This window comes from Diuraphis noxia, unplaced genomic scaffold, assembly GCF_037042655.1.
Source record: "Diuraphis noxia isolate RWA-SAM2 unplaced genomic scaffold, SU_Dnox_SAM2 contig0001, whole genome shotgun sequence".
In the NCBI taxonomy this organism is placed as follows: domain Eukaryota; kingdom Metazoa; phylum Arthropoda; class Insecta; order Hemiptera; family Aphididae; genus Diuraphis; species Diuraphis noxia.
The window spans coordinates 105,767,446-105,784,665 of NW_028301711.1; the positions used below are offsets into that span (position 1 = coordinate 105,767,446).

Here is a 17,220-nt window from a genome sequence, read left to right on the forward strand (position 1 = left end):
TGTTGATGGAAACAGAATTTCTCGCTTACCTCAGCCCTACGAACAGATCATTTAAACTCCGAAGAAAAATCTTCATTGCTTACCATTTGTGAGGAATACTTTGATGTGTTTCAATTGGAAGGGGATAAAATCACTGCGACAAACACCGTGACTCACGAAATCAAAACTTCTGGAGCCGTTCATCCAATTCATGAAAAACCATACCGATTACCCCAGCGACATCGGCAAGAAATAACAGAACAAATGGAGATTTTAGAACGAGAAGGTGTAATTGCTCCTAGTGATTCTCCATGGAACGCGACTCTTTTGGTTGTTCCAAATAAACCGGATGTTAACGGTGTTGAAAAATATCGAGTATGCGTTGATTTTCGACGACTCAATCAAGTTACAGTGGGGGATGCTTTTCCACTTCCCAATATTACGGACATCCTGGACCAATTAGGAAAGTCCAAATACTATAGTCCGCTCGATTTAGCTCAAGGATATCATCAGGTACCAATGAACCCGGCAGACCGCGAAAAGACAGCCTTCTCCACGGATAAAGGCCATTTCGAATTTTTGCGGATGCCGTTTGGTCTAAAAGGTGCCCCCGGAACATTCCAGAAGATGATGAACAAAGTACTCTCAGGCCTGAATGGGTTAAAAGCATTAGTATATCTTGATGACATCATTATTTATGCTAAGGACCTCCCAGATCATTCACAAAAACTTACAGAAATTTTGGAAAGGCTTAGACAATTCAATTTAAAACTACAGCCCTTGAAATGCGAATTTCTGAGGAAAGAGGTCACTTATTTAGGACATCAAATTACTGACGAAGGCGTTAAGCCTGACTCGAAATTGGTTGAGTGTGTTCAGAATTTTCCAATACCCTAAAACGTAAAATGTATTAAATCGTTCTTGGGACTCTCTGGGTATTATAGACGTTTCATTCAAAATTATGGACAGATAGCTAAACCACTAACTTCGTTACTAAAAAGGGATGAGCCATTAAAGTGGAGTGATCTATGTCAACAGTCATTCGAAAAACTGAAAACCCTTCTAATAAATTATCCGATCCTTCAGTACCCAGATTTCACTAGACCGTTCAATCTTACCTGTGACGCCAGCAACTACGCAATTGGTTGTGTACTTTCTCAGGGACCCATTGGGAAGGACCTACCAATTGCTTATGCATCCAGAACATTGAATAAAGCTGAAATAAACTACAATACGACCGAAAAAGAATTAGCAAGCATAGTATGGGGAGTTAAAACTTTTCGGCCGTACCTTTTTGGCCAACAGTTCAACATTATAACAGACCATCGGGCATTGGTGTGGCTGTTCAACCTAAAGGACCCAGGTTCACGGCTAACGCGGTGGCGTTTAAAATTGGAGGAACACCAATACACCATTCATTACAAACCTGGCGCTAATAACACAAATGCAGATGCTTTAAGTCGAATAAATCAAGTCGTCACCAGATCCTCGAAAGCTGCAGAGAATTCAAAATATCCAGACAATTCAGAACCATCAGAAACTTCCGATACTCCGAATGCTCAAAACACTCATCAAGCTAGTTCTTCGGGAGAAATACAAATTTCCGAAAATTATCAGGAATTTCTGCAAGCAGATTCCAGTCTTAAGAAACCAACTAAAAAGATTAGCGAAGTATCAGGGAATATATTCGAAATGGATCATAACATTTCCTTGGTATGTGGCGTTTCGGCGGATTTCGAGATGACACACGGAATAGCCGTACAAATGAGAAGAAAATTTGGCAACCTAGCACAGCTACGTAGACTACAGAAAAAGGTTACCGAGGTAGCATCACTAGAAATAGCAGACAGAAACATATTCTTCCTCATTACTAAAGAAAAGTTCTGGCAAAAGCCGACCTGCGCAGATATTTTTCAAAGTCTTCAGAATCTCAAGAAAATTTGCCAAGAGCGGAAAGTCATGCGACTTGCTTGTCCGCGTTTAGTGATAGATCGGGACGGCATTAAATGGGAAACCGTCCGGAGCATGTTATACTACACGTTCCGAAATTCGGAAATAGAAATACAAATCGTGACACAAGAACGGTTAACGGAAGAAAACCAGTTACGAATCATTCGAGAATTCCACGAAACTCCTTTGGGGGGACATCAAGGAATAAATCGGACATATCAAAGAATATTACAACAACATCACTGGAAGGGAATGAGACAGATGATCAAAACATATATCCTTTCCTGCGAAACTTGCCAACGTCAGAAAATACCAAATCGATCAGTAAAAGAACCAATGGTTATTACCACAACCGCTTCCAGACCCTTTGAGAAAATTTTCATGGATATTGTAGGACCATTTCCTAAATCTCATAAAGGAAATATATTCATCTTAACTCTTCAAGATGACCTTTCTAAATTTGCATGGGCAGTCCCCATGATAAATCATGAAGCAAACACGGTAGCATACCATTTTGTAACCCAATTTGTGTGCTTACATGGACTTCCGAAAAGTCTTGTCACAGACTGTGGAACGTAATTTCTGAGCCACGTATTCAGAGAAGTATGTCAACTCCTAAAGATCAAACAAACTTCAACCACACCATATCATCCTCAAAGCAATGGCTCTCTAGAGCGTAGCCACAGAACATTAGGGGATTACTTACGAAGTTTTGTTGACAAAGATCCTCAATATTGGGACACTTATGTTCCATTCGCGATGTTCTGTCATAATTCGACCGTACATACAGCAACCAAATTTCAACCATATCAATTAGTTTATGGTAATGAAATAACAGTTCCTCATTCATTCACTCGAGACCCAGAACCTCAATACAACTATGAGGATTATCACTTTGAGATGAAGAAACAACTGCAGGAAGCTCATAAATTAGCGAGAGCAGAGCTATTGGAAAGCAAACACAAATCTAAAGAGCGTTATGATAAATCAATAGCACCTTTAAATCTTGCTGAAGGGGATAGAGTCCTAATACAAGACAAGGCCCGTAAGGGAAAACTAGCTCCAAAATGGTTAGGTCCTTACCCCATAGTAGATATCCAACCAGATTCACCAAATGTTACGATACTTAAGAGAAACAAACCTGTAAAGGTACACCGGAACCTTTTAAAACAAATTCATGAAAGAACATAACTATGTTTCAGACTCAGCCTAATTTCAATAAGCATCACAGAACCTTCTATCAATGATTTGGACCATAAAAATCATTACCAAGTATTCAATCTAACGTCATTCAAGAACCAACAAGGGATCTATTATGAGTCAAATGGAGTAGCCAGATTGTCACATGTTAATTGGGAATTGGTAATCTCCTTAAATGTACAATTATTAATTTCAAAATACCATGTCATCATGGCTCACTATGAAGCAACTACGACCATTTGTAAAAATATGAACAACAGATTTGGTAGTGTGGAAATTGAGGAGATTTGCTCTCTGTTTATACAACAATTTTCTAGAGCGACTTTGCCATATTTAAACGAGATCGAAGCTAATCACAGAAGTCTAATGTTAGCAATTGGTAATGATGGTAATAAAGTTCGACGGGGATTGGGGCAAACCTTCAGGCGTGTGGCCAACGTTCTGTACGGTGTATGCTCAAAGATTGATGTTGAATTCATTATAAATCAAATAACAGAACTAAACAGAAGCAAAGTACTTAGCAAAAACAATATTCCAGAGAAAATCAGGTTCCTACAAGCAGAAGTAAATCACTCTACACAACAATTAGAACTTCAACAACAAAAGGTAGAACAAAACCTCCAGTACCTACAAGCACAAGCAAATACTACTATCCAAAACCTTAATAAATTGGCGTTCAGAACCAAAGTATTAGAACAATCATTACTATTTGAACTAGTATTAAATAAGTACGCTTATGAAACACAGAACCTTATCTCTATAATAAACACAGCCTTAGATGGAAAAATTCACACTAGTGTCTTTACCCCACAGCATATTATTAAAGAACTTCTTGAAATTAAGGCAGACTTGCCGATTGGAAATACTTTTCCATTGGAAGTAAATACAGAATCTCTTAATGATATTCTCCGAATCTCTGAAAAAACTATATTCTTTAAAGACAACTATCTTATCTATGTAATAGAAATTCCACTAATTTCCAGTGAAGAATACAATATATACCACCCGATACCTTTACCTATAATCCACAGTGAACAAAATATTTTCTTAGTTGACCCTGAAATAGATTATTTAGGTGTAAGCAGTGACAATGAGAATTTTATTGTTTTAGATAACGTAAAATGGGGAGAATGTATAACATTAAATCCCTATAGAGTTTGTAGAGGTAATCAACATATCCAACATTGTGCAGAATCGGATGTATGTGTAGTTTCATTACTAGTGAATAACCAATTTAATCCAGACAATTGCAAGTTCAAATTCATTTCCTTAAAAACCCCTATATGGCATCAGTTGGTGCAAACTAATTCATGGATCTATTACACCCAACTGGAAGTAGGTACCGTCACTTGCACAAATCCAATAAGAAATTCCAAGATAGAAATTGAGGGCGTGGGCAGAATAACTATACCCCCATCTTGTAAAATCAATCTCAGAAACTCTATATTATTTTCTAATAACAAACCTAGTAGGGAAGTTCATTCAGACATTATACCAGTAAATTCTAGGAATGAACTGTTACACACATTGACAGATAAAGTCAAAACAATTATTCCTCAAAACCTTACAAATAAAATCCTAATTCAAAATTTGAACCAACTAACTAATAAAGCAGTTGAGTTAAATAAACTTTCACATACATTGGCTGAACCTTCATTAATTTTTAATATTAACATTCATGTTATTTTCATTTATATTATTGTAATACTAACAATATTAACAACTAGTATATTAGGTCTTAGATTAAGAAAAAATGTCACAAAACTATACAACCCTGAAATACCAGAAGCAGAATAATCTAATGGTATTCAGGATATCCAAGTATAAATTATTTTCTTTTATTATTTTTTTTTTTATTATTTTTATTATTTTATTGTCAAACTGAGCTGACCCCCAAATAACAGAAAATTCGAAACTTTACAGAAACTTTTAATTTGAGTGAAACACTGTGGTCATTGGACCCCCGTGTCTCATTTAGTCTGGGGGGTGTTAAGAACCCCTGAATGGTACATATTTTAGTTTTATATATCTATATATGTTATTAACATATATTAACACATATTTTATTACAACGATAATGCAGAGTGTGTGTCGTACGACGTTGCTACCGTGGGAACCGCTGAATAAGGGTTTTCTTTATGTGAGACGGAGCACCGTCACGACAACACACAGGGGAGTCAGACAGTCGTAGAATAACCAGTGTCCGATTAACAATTTGTAGCTATACTTAAGATTTTTACTACCAATTTTAATAAAAATACATTCATTATTTTAATCTTCAATTGGTGCGTACATTTTATTTTGTGTTGTGTGTAAAATCCATAACAAGTCTAAAAAAATAGACGGATGTAGAACTATATTAAATCGAAGAGATCTTATGACAATTCAAGTTTTAGAGAGCACAATTCTTGAAACCATAACAATGAAAATCGCCATCACACGACCTATTATTTTAAATCAAATCGATCAAATAACCGACTACCTTAAAACCGATTTTAATGTTGATAAATCAGCGAAACTTGAAGAAGTAGTTTCAATAACAAAAGGAATTCATTCCGAATTAATCACAAGCCATATACCGAAAAACAAACAGAGTTTCATACATCAGATAAAATTACTCGCAACTGAACAGCTGACAATCAAATGGATGGAAAAGCTGAATAACTCTATAAATGTATGAAAATTTATTTAAATATTTCGATAGTTAAAATTTTCGTATCATGATTACTTATTTTTATTACAGAATAAAACGGAAGCTTTTAACGTTGACATATCGCCACCAAGATACTCAATTTTGTCACCGTCGATTATACATGACGAAAACGATTTATCACAGTCACTGGTAACTTAAAAATTAAAAAAAAAAAAATATTTTTCTCGAGTTAACCGTCATTTTATTTTTAGGGTGCTGACGAGGAAAGGGGGTTTCGAGAATACTTTTCAACACGTTCAAGTTTACCAACGAGGGCACCAATTCGGAAAATCAAACCTATGGTAATACACACATTATTTACTTGATAAACGGATATTGATAAATTTTTATTACAGGCTGTTGACGAGAACGATGGGCCGACTTACTTTAACAGATTTTCACCATCCCTCCCATCTTTGTTTGACTAAACAGACGGCAAGTCTCAATCAACTCAGAGGAATACGAAATTAATTTTTTATTTAATAATATCTTATTAATGATGATAATAAATATTCTTTATATCATAACATGTGTGTTATTCATTTCGTTATACATATCCCCACCATAAAGGATAGAGTAGGGATTAATCCCCGCTCCACACGGCAGCATTGCATAAAACGTGTGACACGAGCATAGGACAAGTCAGTCGTAACCCGCTCTTCAAGAAGTGACAATTTTGTGCGTTTGATCCATCATAATGGCTAGTCAACTTATCGACTGTTCGACTTTTTTCGTGGACGATAATATTTTTATAAATATAGGTCTAGATCAGGATTTCTTGTTAAATTGTGTTGTATGTATTACAAGTAACATGCAATGTGTAAAAATGAGTGTGGACTTATATGAATCGCTTAATGTATTACTTAAAAACATCAATTTTTCACTACCATCACATTTACTGTTAGAGGAGTTTAAATTGATGTCAATCGAAGAATGCAACGGCAACAACATACTGTCAATCAAATGTTTGCTTCAAGACCAGAATGTGCAGTTGACAAAAGGGAATGTTGCAAGGATCTTACAGTTAGTGGTGCCATTGAAGAAGTTATTCAGATGAAAACAATGTACACACGGCCCACTGCATTGGATCAGGCATGTAAGATTTCAATGTTTCTCGGAAAGGAAATGCCGTTATCTAAAGATACAGCCATAACCGATGTTGAAGATTATTTGAACCGCATCGAAGTTAGGAAACTGAAAGAATGTATTCCAGTCGCAGGTACTTGCTTAATAGCAGATTTGAAAATCAAAGCACTCAAACAATTAGCAAGAGGCTGGTTATCTTATTCGGCAAAAATTGAGGTAATACAAACATATTTTTGCATATTATTTTATACTAAACAAAAACATTTTTTTTTTAGCCTGAAGTCAGCAGACCTAAGACAAGAGCATTCGTAGCACGTGAAAGGGAAATAGCAAGCCGTAGATTGAGTTTTGGAAAATAATTAATTATGTAATATTTTATTGTGACTTTGGTACATTAATAAAAAAAAAAAAAAATGTAATATTTTATACTTACATTTTTATTGTGGCTTTGGTCGATGATAATAAAAAACAACGTGATGTTTAAAAAAAGTATTTTTATTTACAAACTATTTACAATTTCCTTACATCGCCATTAAAAGGGTTATAAGTTATAATTTTATCGTGTAAAATGAGACAATAAGCTGCAGTCTTCGCTGGAATGGCTTTGCCTGTTTCGAACTCGATGCGTAAATCAACAGTCGACGATTTTACGTTGTCGTTTTGTCGTGATAAATCTACGACTATGATTGGTACGTATTGTTCAAAAATGGTTTTTGACAGTAGAGGCTCACTATATTCTCTATCGTAGTATGATTTTTGGAAATCTGTATATGCTTTATATAAAATGGCCGTAACGTTGTTTGTGAAATCTGAACGGAAATCTTCGTATGGATACACCTCAGAATTTAGATGTATTTTAAGGTTTTTCAGGTAACAGTGATCGAATCGTCCAGACGGATTAAATAAATTATTTTTTCGATCTGTTTGAAAGCCAATTAATGCAAATCTGGGTTTCTCGAGCAAACTGCTCGATTTAACCGTCCACGAATGAGAAGTGTTCTGAGGGAGAACCGGATATTCGCACAAGTCCCAATTTCTGAACGCACACGAAAGTTGTTTACGAGAGTCTAATACTTTTAATAGTTTTATTTTTTCTTTGTCACTCACCCTGATAACCGGCATCTTCCAAATAATTTTACTCAGCTCAATCACTACTTTTTTGAGTTTTTCTTTATTGTCATTCGCAGTGGTCTCGGAAACGTACAACGCATCAGAGTCCGTAGACGATCTGTTTAAAATGATTTGTTGGTTGCAGTTGAGTAGTATTTTTTTATAATCTTCACAAAATCCTAACAAGTATTTGAGCGGGATACAACCAGCAAATTTGTTATTTAACGTGAAATTTTTATTTTCACTGACATTCATTTCTACGTCCCAAGCAGCATTTTTTAGATTGTTTAATTCATTCGGTGTGTGTGAGCAAAACCCTTTAAGACTCGATGATATTCCAGGAGATTTTAATTTTTGTATTTCAACACCGTTAATTTCATACCGGATTTCAGAAAACAAAAACGCCAAACCATTATTTGTAAAATTAATTTTGTTCGCATTAATTTCGTTCGCATATGATGCAATATCTGCCGGTATATTTAATTTACCTTCAATATAGAGATAGCTCTCGCAGGGGAGAGTGTAAGCGTCCATATTTTGAATGGATATTCTAATTTCGTCGTTATTGGATAAAGCTGTTGAAGAATAGGGGAGGAAAGAGTGGTACTGCATTTGAGTTATTTTGCATTCATCTTCATATCCGCCGGCCACATCCAAATACATGTCATCCATGATTATAGAACTTTTAAAGACCGTAGAAATGATAGATTGTTCTTTGTTAGTTTCTTTACAATCGGCGTACGTCTCGACGTATTAATCTTGTTAGTAGAACTGTAGCGACTCTTGATAGCATTTCTTTTTATATAGCTGTTGAACTTAATAGCCATTTTAATGTTTAATTTGTATACGAACTGTGATTGGCTCCCCTCTTAAATTGATCAAATTATTATCTTTATCTCTTAGTACTATATTCACTTTACTTATAGACGAAGAATTAAGCCGGTAGAAAACTAAATGTTTTGGGACTTCTATGATTTTATGTCCAGGCGGTGAAGAAGGGAAAAACTCGTGTATAGTCTGGCTCGGTATACCATTACTGAATGAACCAGAAATTAGATTGCAATCTATTTTTATACAGTTAACTTTCATTATGTTGACTATCCGTTCAGATTCGTGTAGTGTCTTGGCAGAATAAACTTTATTCTCAAACCTTAATATTTTCGATATATTATGTTCAATAGTGAAATCAACATCATGACTACACGTCATCGAGCATTTCAATGTGCTTCCATCGGCCTTGAGTTGAAACAAAGTAACATGATTCGGTAATAGTTTTTGAATCATCGACTCCAAGTTAGTTATTTCGTACGATCCCGTAGGTATAGTCACAGTCACACATTTTCCGAGTGAATCGTGAAAACCTATTGTATTGCAATCCGATTCTACGTTTGGTATAGAATTATGTGTTTGCAGGCTTAAAAGACACAGCTGAGAGGTATTTTGTACTTCTAACGGCGGGAAAATATCACAAGACATTTCGCTGGAATTGCCGTTTAATGTTATCGTGTACATGATAAAAATTTCAAACACAAATGACCACAATTATATGTGTTATAACGTTGATGCCTAGTGTAATTATATTGTATTTTACATCCGCTGAGGTACGATTGTAGTTCCAGTGGTGGTGGTAGATTTCCAAAACTGTCGTAATATTCTACTTGTTTTCCGATTTTCTTATACGCTACCCAATGAGTTCCGGTACTTTTTTCAACGTCCAAATTGATAACAGCCGATTCTTTATGCTTAGGACGTTTAGGTAACCTATCTCTGGAAAACACTCCGATGAAATGAGGTATTTTCATTATGTGCGCGTGTTTTATAATTTCATAATCGTACAAAGCTCTTTTGGGTAACGTAGTAATTAGTTTTTTTTCCTTTTTACGGTTTTCTTCACAGATTTATGGACTCCCTTTCTTTTATACGAACTACCTCCTTGTGAAGAGAGATATAGTCCTTTACCTTTCTCGATCTTATACGAGCCACTTTTATTAGGGGCGAGGTATAAACCTCTGCCCAAATGTGTAGGTTCATTTCTATTGAATTCGCTAACGGTCTTTACGACGTTAGCAAAACCGAGTCCATGTGAAAATCGCGAAAAACAAACAGCGAAAATAAAAATCGCGAAAGGTTTTAACAGCGAAAACAATAATAGCGACAAGTAAGAAATTATTTTCGTTAGTGGGTATACCTTTATAATAATAGTAATATAGATAATCAATAATGTAATTTTGTAATCTTGCGTTTTGGATCACGTAATAAAGATAAGCCGAAGTTAAACCTAAAAACTGTCAAGCTTTGTCATAGTAAATAATAATAATAATGATACCAATAGATAATCAATGTCATTTTGTACTTTGTACAAATCATCAGTCACACCAGTCCGCATTTCGTCCGTTCGCCGTTGCTATATTCGTACAGTATTATTCACTCGTAACAATTTCGCAATGGAGTTTATAAAAAGTCAAAAAAACAAAAATTTACTTAAATATAATGGTTATTTATATAGGTTAGACAAAAAATATAAAAATACCGTGTATTGGAGATGTACTGAAGAACTATGTAAATCGCGCCTTAATTTAAGAAACGACGAAATTGTAAAAGGACCTAGTGAACATAACCATACTATTTCAAATTTAGAATTTGAAATACGTGTTTGTATAGACGAAATGAAAACTCGAGCTCTGTCATCTCAAGATAATCCACATCAAATCGTTTCAGAAGCCTCAACATTGTGTTCACAAGCCGTTCACGGAGCTCTCCCTCCAGTAAGTTATATTAAACGCACTTTGTGTCGCATACGACAAATTAATAGTTCTGCTCCGTCTAACCCATTTACTATCACAGATATAACAATACCCGATAAATATTCCCAAACTATTGATGGTCGTACATTTTTAATTAATGACATTGAACCAGTTGAAAGTCGGATTTTAGTGTTTGCTACGAAAGAAAATTTAGATTTACTGTCTAAATCTGATCATTGGTTTGCAGATGGAACTTTTAAGTCTTGTCCTCCATTATTTACACAAGTATACACAATACATGTTATAAAGCATAATTTGGTAATACCAGTAGTTTTCGCTTTAATGCCAGATAAAACGCAAAGTTCATATGAAAGGTTATTTTCGGCAATCAAAACACATAATATTAATTTAAATCCAAAAACAATAATGACTGATTTTGAACAAAGCTCATTAAACGCATTTAAAATACAATTTCCAAATACTGAACAAAACGGCTGTTTTTTTCATCAAACACAATGTGTTTGGTGAAAAATCCAAACTATTTCTGGAATGGTAGACAAGTATAAAGCAGACTCAGAGTTTTCATTGCAAGTCCGTTACTTGTCTGCCTTGGCTTTTGTTCCGGAAAATGACGTAATTGACGCATTTGAAACATTGTGTGAAAGTACGTATTACACTAATAATGAAGACGTGTTAGAACCACTTATTTCCTATTTTGAGGATACATGGATTGGTCGTCCAAATAGACGTAGAAGGAGAAATCCCAGATTCCCTATTTCACTGTGGAACTGCTTTAGGTCTACTATATCTGGTTTACCAAGAACAAATAATTATGTTGAAGGATGGCATAGAGGCTTTAATAACTTATTGAGTTAATGTCATCCAACAATATGGAAATTTATTGAAGCAATTCAAAAGGAACAAAGCCTAAATGAAATGAAAATAAATCAGAACATAGCGGGTACTGTTGAACCATCCAGAAAACGCAAAAGGGATACACTTAAAGAATTAGTTAATGACTACGACAATAGAGACAGACTAGAATACCTAAGGGGTGTTGCCTATAATTTAAAGTATCAAATTTAATAATTATTTATTGTATTTCTTATTATTTATTTATTCAATTTTTCAAATATTTTAAATTCATATACTTACACATTATAATTTTAGGAAAAATATCAAATTTAAATTGTATTTTTTTATAGTATTTTGACGTATTGTAAGGTTTTTGTGAAAAATATATTTAAAAGAATATTTTAATTTTCGCTATTATTGTTTTCGCTGTTAAAACCGTTCGCGATTTTTATTTTCGCTGTTTTTTTTTCGCGATTTTGACTTTCGCGATTTTAACTGACACCCAGCAAAACCCCCCGTCAGCGCTCCGAGTGCGGATAAACCGGCAAAAATTGGTATCAGTGGTAACATTCCTCCAGTTTTCGGTAAAGGTATAACACGAGGTACCCGAGCTTTCTTGCTGTTTTTAAGAAATATTTTTTTAGCTGCCACAAAACATTTTTTTGTTAATTTAATCATGTTTTTTTCTTTCATATTTTTTTTTAATACATTTTTAGCTGCCTTGACTGCTGCGTTGAATCCACATCCAGCACCCATTTTTCGTTTTGCCTTCATGCCAGTAGTGACCAACCACGCTGCTGCCTTTTCTTTTAAATTAGAGTCTTTTGACTTGAATCTATTCCAAGCCTGGTTTTCTAATATATAATCTGCTTTTTGACGATCAGTCAAAGAGTTGCTGTGATCATAAGCGATATCGTGTTCTTTACACAGCGAGTCTAGGGGGTTGATACCTTTATCGCCGCGATCTAATCGTTTTTTCAATTTTGTACCTGGGCCGCAGTACTGATAACCTAAAATTATGAGTTGATTATATTGAATGTTATGTGTGTTGTATGGTTTATAATTACCCGGTAAATGAAGTTCAAATGGTAATTTGTTTATAAGAGTGTTCACGATACCTCCGCCTTTATTCTTGTTGTTTCTTCGAACGGGTGACATCGTGTAATGTTTAGATTACAGAGATTACACAAGTATTTATAATGAAGTTTGTAGATCAAGAAATAAAACTCACAGTGGAAAATGTCGACCCGCCTACGAGTCTCCAATCGAGGCATGGGAAGCTTTTACCGAATACTTGTCGCAGCCTTCCGGATGCGGCAAGACAAATTTGATTTATGCTTTATTGACTAACATCAATGGTATACGTTTTCACAACGTTTATATATACTCGAAAACACTCGATCAACCTAAATATAAAATGCTTGGTGAAATTTTAAAAGATGTAGAGGGCGTTCAGTTATTCACTTTTCACGAAAACGACGAGGTTATCCCACCAGAAAAAGCATTACCAGATTCTGTTTTTATATTTGACGATATTTTATGTGAAAATCAAAATATCGTACGTTCTTACTACACGCGTTGTAGACACAACAATATCGACGTGTTCTATCTAGCACAATCATTCGCTCGCATACCCAAACAACTTATTCGAGATAATAGCAACATGATTATATTATTCAAGCAAGACGAGACTAATTTAAAAAACGTTTATATGGAACACTGTTCGGGTGATATGAACTATTCTGAATTTAAAGAGTTTTGTACTTTGTGTTGGAGTAGGGGGAGATTTAATTTCGTCGTGATAAGTAAAGACTGTGAACGTGACAACGGACGGTATCGACACGGTTTCGACACATTTGTCGTTGTATAAAACAATGTAGTTCGTTCTCAACCATGGAAGACAGAAGTGCAGTGTTGAACGAATTAGTTATTGCCAAGAAAAACATTAAACGTAAATTTGAAGCATTGAAAAGAGGTGAAGCTGATATTCAATCTTATGTAACGCAAACATTTAAACCAATAATCGAACCGTTGAACAAATTACAAAATTCCGAAGCCGCTAATAATGAAATTATAGCTGAAGGTACCCCATATATAGCATCCGATAGCCAGTCTGAAATTTTTCGTACATTAGAGGAAGAGGAAAAAGATAAAATATATGGTCCAAAAAAATATTCTAATGGAAAAAGCAAATTAGGTCAAGAAGAAGTAAAATTCAAAAACAACGCAATAATTATCAAAGATAAGTCTTATCAGCTAACGCCTGGACTTGTTGAGTTATTATGTTTCAGATATCCAATGCAATATACTGATAATGATTTAAATACATATAAAGAAATACTAATACAAACTTCAGCACATTTGACACAGGACGGTGCAAAAATTAAGAAAGGTGGTACAAATTTACACAAATTATTCGCAAGCTATTTCCATCGGGAATGGGCGTGAAATTACAAACACATAATTTAGTATATTGGAATGACCCAAATGAGCTGGTTGATAGGTTGCGACTTCTTTTAGCCTCTCAATCTGCTGGAAACACTGGGGTTTCAAACGAAATATTATCTATTTTTGAAGAACTGTACGAATCTGGTATAACAAGGAAAATACCAAATGTATAAACGCAACATAGCTATCGAACTTCACAGACCGGCTAGGAAAAATTATACGAGGCGAAGAGTAAATGTGTATGGAAAAAACGATTTGTGGCAGGCTGACTTGGTCGAGATGATTCCACTTTCAAAGAAAAACAAAGGATATAATTATATCCACTGTGTGATTGATTGTTTTACGAAATTCGCCTGGGCCGTACCATTGAAAACAAAAACAGGGTGTGAAGTGACTAAAGCCATGTCTACAATACTTGTAGATAGGTCACCCAAACTGTTGCAGGTAGATAATGGCAAAGAATTTTATAATTCAAAGTTTGACATGTTAATGACTAAGCATAATATAAAAAAGTATAGCACATATTCTACGACGAAAGCCTGTTTTGTGGAAAGGTTTAATCGAACTTTAAAAACAAACATGTATAGAGAATTTACTGCTCTGGGTTCACAAGAATGGATATCAATTTTACCCATGCTGATTGATAATTATAACAATACAAGACATAGAACGCACGGGATGACGCCGTTGCAGGCAGACGAAAATCCTTCACTAGTGACATTGAAGCAACGGGCAATCACCAATGGAAAAGTAAAATTTCGTGTTGGTGATAAAGTACGAATAAGCACTCACAAAGGAGTTTTCACAAAAGGGTATTTACCCAACTGGTCAACAGAAATATTCACAATAGCGAAAATAAACAAAACAATACCACCAACTTATCAGTTACATGATTATAATGATGATCCAATAGCTGGTTGTTTTTATAACGAAGAGATATCTAAAACAAATTTTCCTAATGATTATTTAATCGAAAAAAATGTGCGTAAGAGGGAGAATCAGATATATGTCAAGTGGGTGGGGTTTGACGATTCTCACAATTCATGGATCAATAAGAATGATATTAAAAATTAGTTTCATTGGTTGTTCAGGAGTCAATCCGTTCGGTACAAAGAATTATTATTATTTAAAAAATTCCATTTTATGTCACACCATGTCGTCGGCTATCTTGGACGTTCAGTGCATTCTAGGAGTCAACCATAAGTACTTTATCAAAGAAATGTCTATAGTAGATACTGAAACATGGTCCAACCAACACTGGATATTTAAACATACATCTTTAAAACAAGATGCAAAAAGTCGAAGCGTAAACAGTTGGCTGAAGCGTTTATATCACGGTTTAACGTTGGAATATGGTGATGTAGAGTATGGAGAAATACAGAAAATATTTCAATCGTTAAAATTCGATAGAATTTACGTTAAGGGCTCTCAAAAAAAACAAATTATCAACGAGTTTATGCCACATGCCACAGTATTCAACTTTGAAAATTTGGAATGTCCACGGCTTTGTCAATTGAACGGAGAAACACTACCATGCTGTATTTTTCATAAGGATTTCAATCCAAAACAATGTACATTGTAATTTATACATTGTATAAAGTATTTGCATTAAAAAATGGTATGTTAATAATGTTTAAGATTATAACTTTTTTCTATCATGTATAAATTAAATGTATATTCAGTTTCAATCGATTTACATTATATACAGTTTATATATATAGATTAAATTATTTTTTACATAATATACAGTTTTAATTGATTTACATATAGTTTACATTATATACAATTTTAAAAAATAAAAAGTATTTTTACTACAATTATATGCATAAGATTTAATATCAAATCTCATCCATCCGTACTCCTAAGTGTTCATCTGTTTCAGCTTCCCTATAAACATTTTTTAAATAAAATAACTATAAACAATATTTTTTATTATAACTTACTTAATACGATAGTGACCATGGGCCAGTGTATGTACTTTATCCTCAAGTATAACTCTCTTGTCGTCAAAGCTTTTATACGTTAGTTTGCTTGATTTAATTGTTTTCAATTTATGTTTGAACGAGCGGATAGAGACATTATCTGTCTTTACCTTCAAGCTTTTATCACCAAACAGACATCGATAATGATCATTAAAGTTCATATGGTTCTTTACTATATGTCTTCGAATTCCTTTAGCCTTGATCTTCTCCTTTTCATTGATCTTATACACGTAAGACTTTGCACGCAGTGCACAAAACTCTGTCATAACCGCGCCCTTTGTCTCATCAGAAAACAGTCCAGGAATTTTTTTTCGTTCGGCAATATGGCATGGATGGTCTATCTGTAAATCCGAAGTATCCATCCGGTCAAGTAAGAAGGAATTATTCATTAAGTCTTCATAAAAATCATCGGTTTGAACATAGTATACCAGTAAATCTAAAATAACACAAATTAATATGCATGAACACGATATTACTTTAAAAATATTCACCTGTATCCGTATACATGAGCTCAATCTTATCACCATAATATGCCTGCATTACGCTATAATGATAATCATACATTAAGGTCTTGGAAATTTCCAACACTGCAAAACCTGTTTAAAATTATACATATTAAAATATAGTTATTGATACTAAATTAAAAGTGTTTATTACCTATATAAATAGGCTTGCAAAATTCAATAATTTTATTCTCTAGTAAGACAGCGTTCAAGTTTTCGGAATACGTGGTGCAATATTTAAACGTCGATCGATTTATTAATTTCTGCAAACGGCGTTCACTAGACACAAGCTTTATATTTAAATGCTTACGTACGTTGTCCATCGTTTTTCCTAGATGATAGCAAAAAGAAAATTAATAAAAATAGTTAGAATTAGAATTTTTTAATAAAATACCAAACACAGCATTGTTCAAAAGTTTAAAGAAATCCTTCTCAAAATCATTCTTAGCGTTCTTTCTCATTTCAGTATTTAAAGCTATATACGTCTCAAGCCATGGCGATTGCTTGAATTGAACTACTCTATGCACCTGGAATATATAAAAGTTAAACGTTTATAATATAATATAAAATTGAAATACCCAGTTTACTTTTTCAACTATGAGACCATTGCTTAAGGCTTGCTGGAGATTACGATAGTGAACAATATAATTTTTCTTAGGTTCGAATGTGGC

General features: G+C 34.3%; 5 protein-coding genes and 2 pseudogenes across 6 annotated transcripts; 4 read left to right on the top strand and 3 right to left on the bottom strand.

Annotated features, from left to right (window-relative positions):
• Positions 1-3,339: 3,339 nt before the first annotated feature.
• Positions 3,340-4,995, top strand: LOC149063126 (uncharacterized). The gene has a single exon (XM_089216245.1). It carries the CDS (start codon positions 3,340-3,342, stop codon positions 4,924-4,926), a length of 1,587 nt encoding a protein of 528 aa, XP_089072371.1. The 3' UTR covers positions 4,927-4,995.
• Positions 4,996-5,492: 497 nt separating this feature from the next.
• On the top strand, positions 5,493-6,376 carry LOC149063127 (uncharacterized). The gene is made up of 4 exons (XM_089216246.1): positions 5,493-5,803; positions 5,873-5,971; positions 6,034-6,123; positions 6,178-6,376. The coding sequence occupies exons 1-4, from the start codon at positions 5,507-5,509 to the stop codon at positions 6,247-6,249; spliced, it is 558 nt and encodes a 185-aa protein (XP_089072372.1). The 5' UTR covers positions 5,493-5,506; the 3' UTR covers positions 6,250-6,376.
• A 234-nt stretch (positions 6,377-6,610) lies between these two features.
• Positions 6,611-7,316, top strand: LOC149063128 (uncharacterized; annotated as a pseudogene). The gene is made up of 2 exons (XR_016189627.1): positions 6,611-7,123; positions 7,183-7,316. The product of XR_016189627.1 is annotated as an uncharacterized LOC149063128 (transcript).
• A 101-nt stretch (positions 7,317-7,417) lies between these two features.
• On the bottom strand, positions 7,418-8,689 carry LOC149063129 (uncharacterized). Its single transcript, XM_089215523.1, has one exon. It carries the CDS (start codon positions 8,687-8,689, stop codon positions 7,418-7,420), a length of 1,272 nt encoding a protein of 423 aa, XP_089071649.1.
• Positions 8,690-10,683: 1,994 nt separating this feature from the next.
• Positions 10,684-11,637, top strand: LOC149063130 (uncharacterized; annotated as a pseudogene).
• A 408-nt stretch (positions 11,638-12,045) lies between these two features.
• On the bottom strand, positions 12,046-12,774 carry LOC149063131 (uncharacterized). The gene is made up of 2 exons (XM_089215524.1): positions 12,684-12,774; positions 12,046-12,626 (listed from the first exon to the last, which is right to left on the bottom strand). The coding sequence occupies exons 1-2, from the start codon at positions 12,772-12,774 to the stop codon at positions 12,046-12,048; spliced, it is 672 nt and encodes a 223-aa protein (XP_089071650.1).
• A 3,229-nt stretch (positions 12,775-16,003) lies between these two features.
• On the bottom strand, positions 16,004-17,213 carry LOC149063132 (uncharacterized). The gene is made up of 5 exons (XM_089216538.1): positions 17,137-17,213; positions 16,944-17,076; positions 16,704-16,880; positions 16,538-16,642; positions 16,004-16,482 (listed from the first exon to the last, which is right to left on the bottom strand). The coding sequence occupies exons 2-5, from the start codon at positions 17,008-17,010 to the stop codon at positions 16,004-16,006; spliced, it is 828 nt and encodes a 275-aa protein (XP_089072664.1). The 5' UTR covers positions 17,011-17,076; positions 17,137-17,213.
• Positions 17,214-17,220: the final 7 nt, after the last annotated feature.

What these genes read in the sequence shown, in the direction of transcription:
- LOC149063126 (XM_089216245.1), top strand. Translation starts at nt 3,340, where the DNA reads ATGGCTCACTATGAAGCAACTACGACCATTTGTAAAAATATGAACAAC.
- LOC149063127 (XM_089216246.1), top strand. Translation starts at nt 5,507, where the DNA reads ATGACAATTCAAGTTTTAGAGAGCACAATTCTTGAAACCATAACAATG. An exon ending in AGCTGAATAACTCTATAAAT is followed by an intron (nt 5,804 to 5,872) that starts GTATGAAAATTT and finishes TTTTTATTACAG; the next exon opens with AATAAAACGGAAGCTTTTAA. An exon ending in ACGATTTATCACAGTCACTG is followed by an intron (nt 5,972 to 6,033) that starts GTAACTTAAAAA and finishes TTTTATTTTTAG; the next exon opens with GGTGCTGACGAGGAAAGGGG.
- LOC149063129 (XM_089215523.1), bottom strand. Translation starts at nt 8,689, where the DNA reads ATGGATGACATGTATTTGGATGTGGCCGGCGGATATGAAGATGAATGC.
- LOC149063131 (XM_089215524.1), bottom strand. Translation starts at nt 12,774, where the DNA reads ATGTCACCCGTTCGAAGAAACAACAAGAATAAAGGCGGAGGTATCGTG. An exon ending in ATTTGAACTTCATTTACCGG is followed by an intron (nt 12,627 to 12,683) that starts GTAATTATAAAC and finishes TCATAATTTTAG; the next exon opens with GTTATCAGTACTGCGGCCCA.
- LOC149063132 (XM_089216538.1), bottom strand. Translation starts at nt 17,010, where the DNA reads ATGAGAAAGAACGCTAAGAATGATTTTGAGAAGGATTTCTTTAAACTT. An exon ending in TTTGAACAATGCTGTGTTTG is followed by an intron (nt 16,881 to 16,943) that starts GTATTTTATTAA and finishes GCTATCATCTAG; the next exon opens with GAAAAACGATGGACAACGTA. An exon ending in TTGCAAGCCTATTTATATAG is followed by an intron (nt 16,643 to 16,703) that starts GTAATAAACACT and finishes AATTTTAAACAG; the next exon opens with GTTTTGCAGTGTTGGAAATT.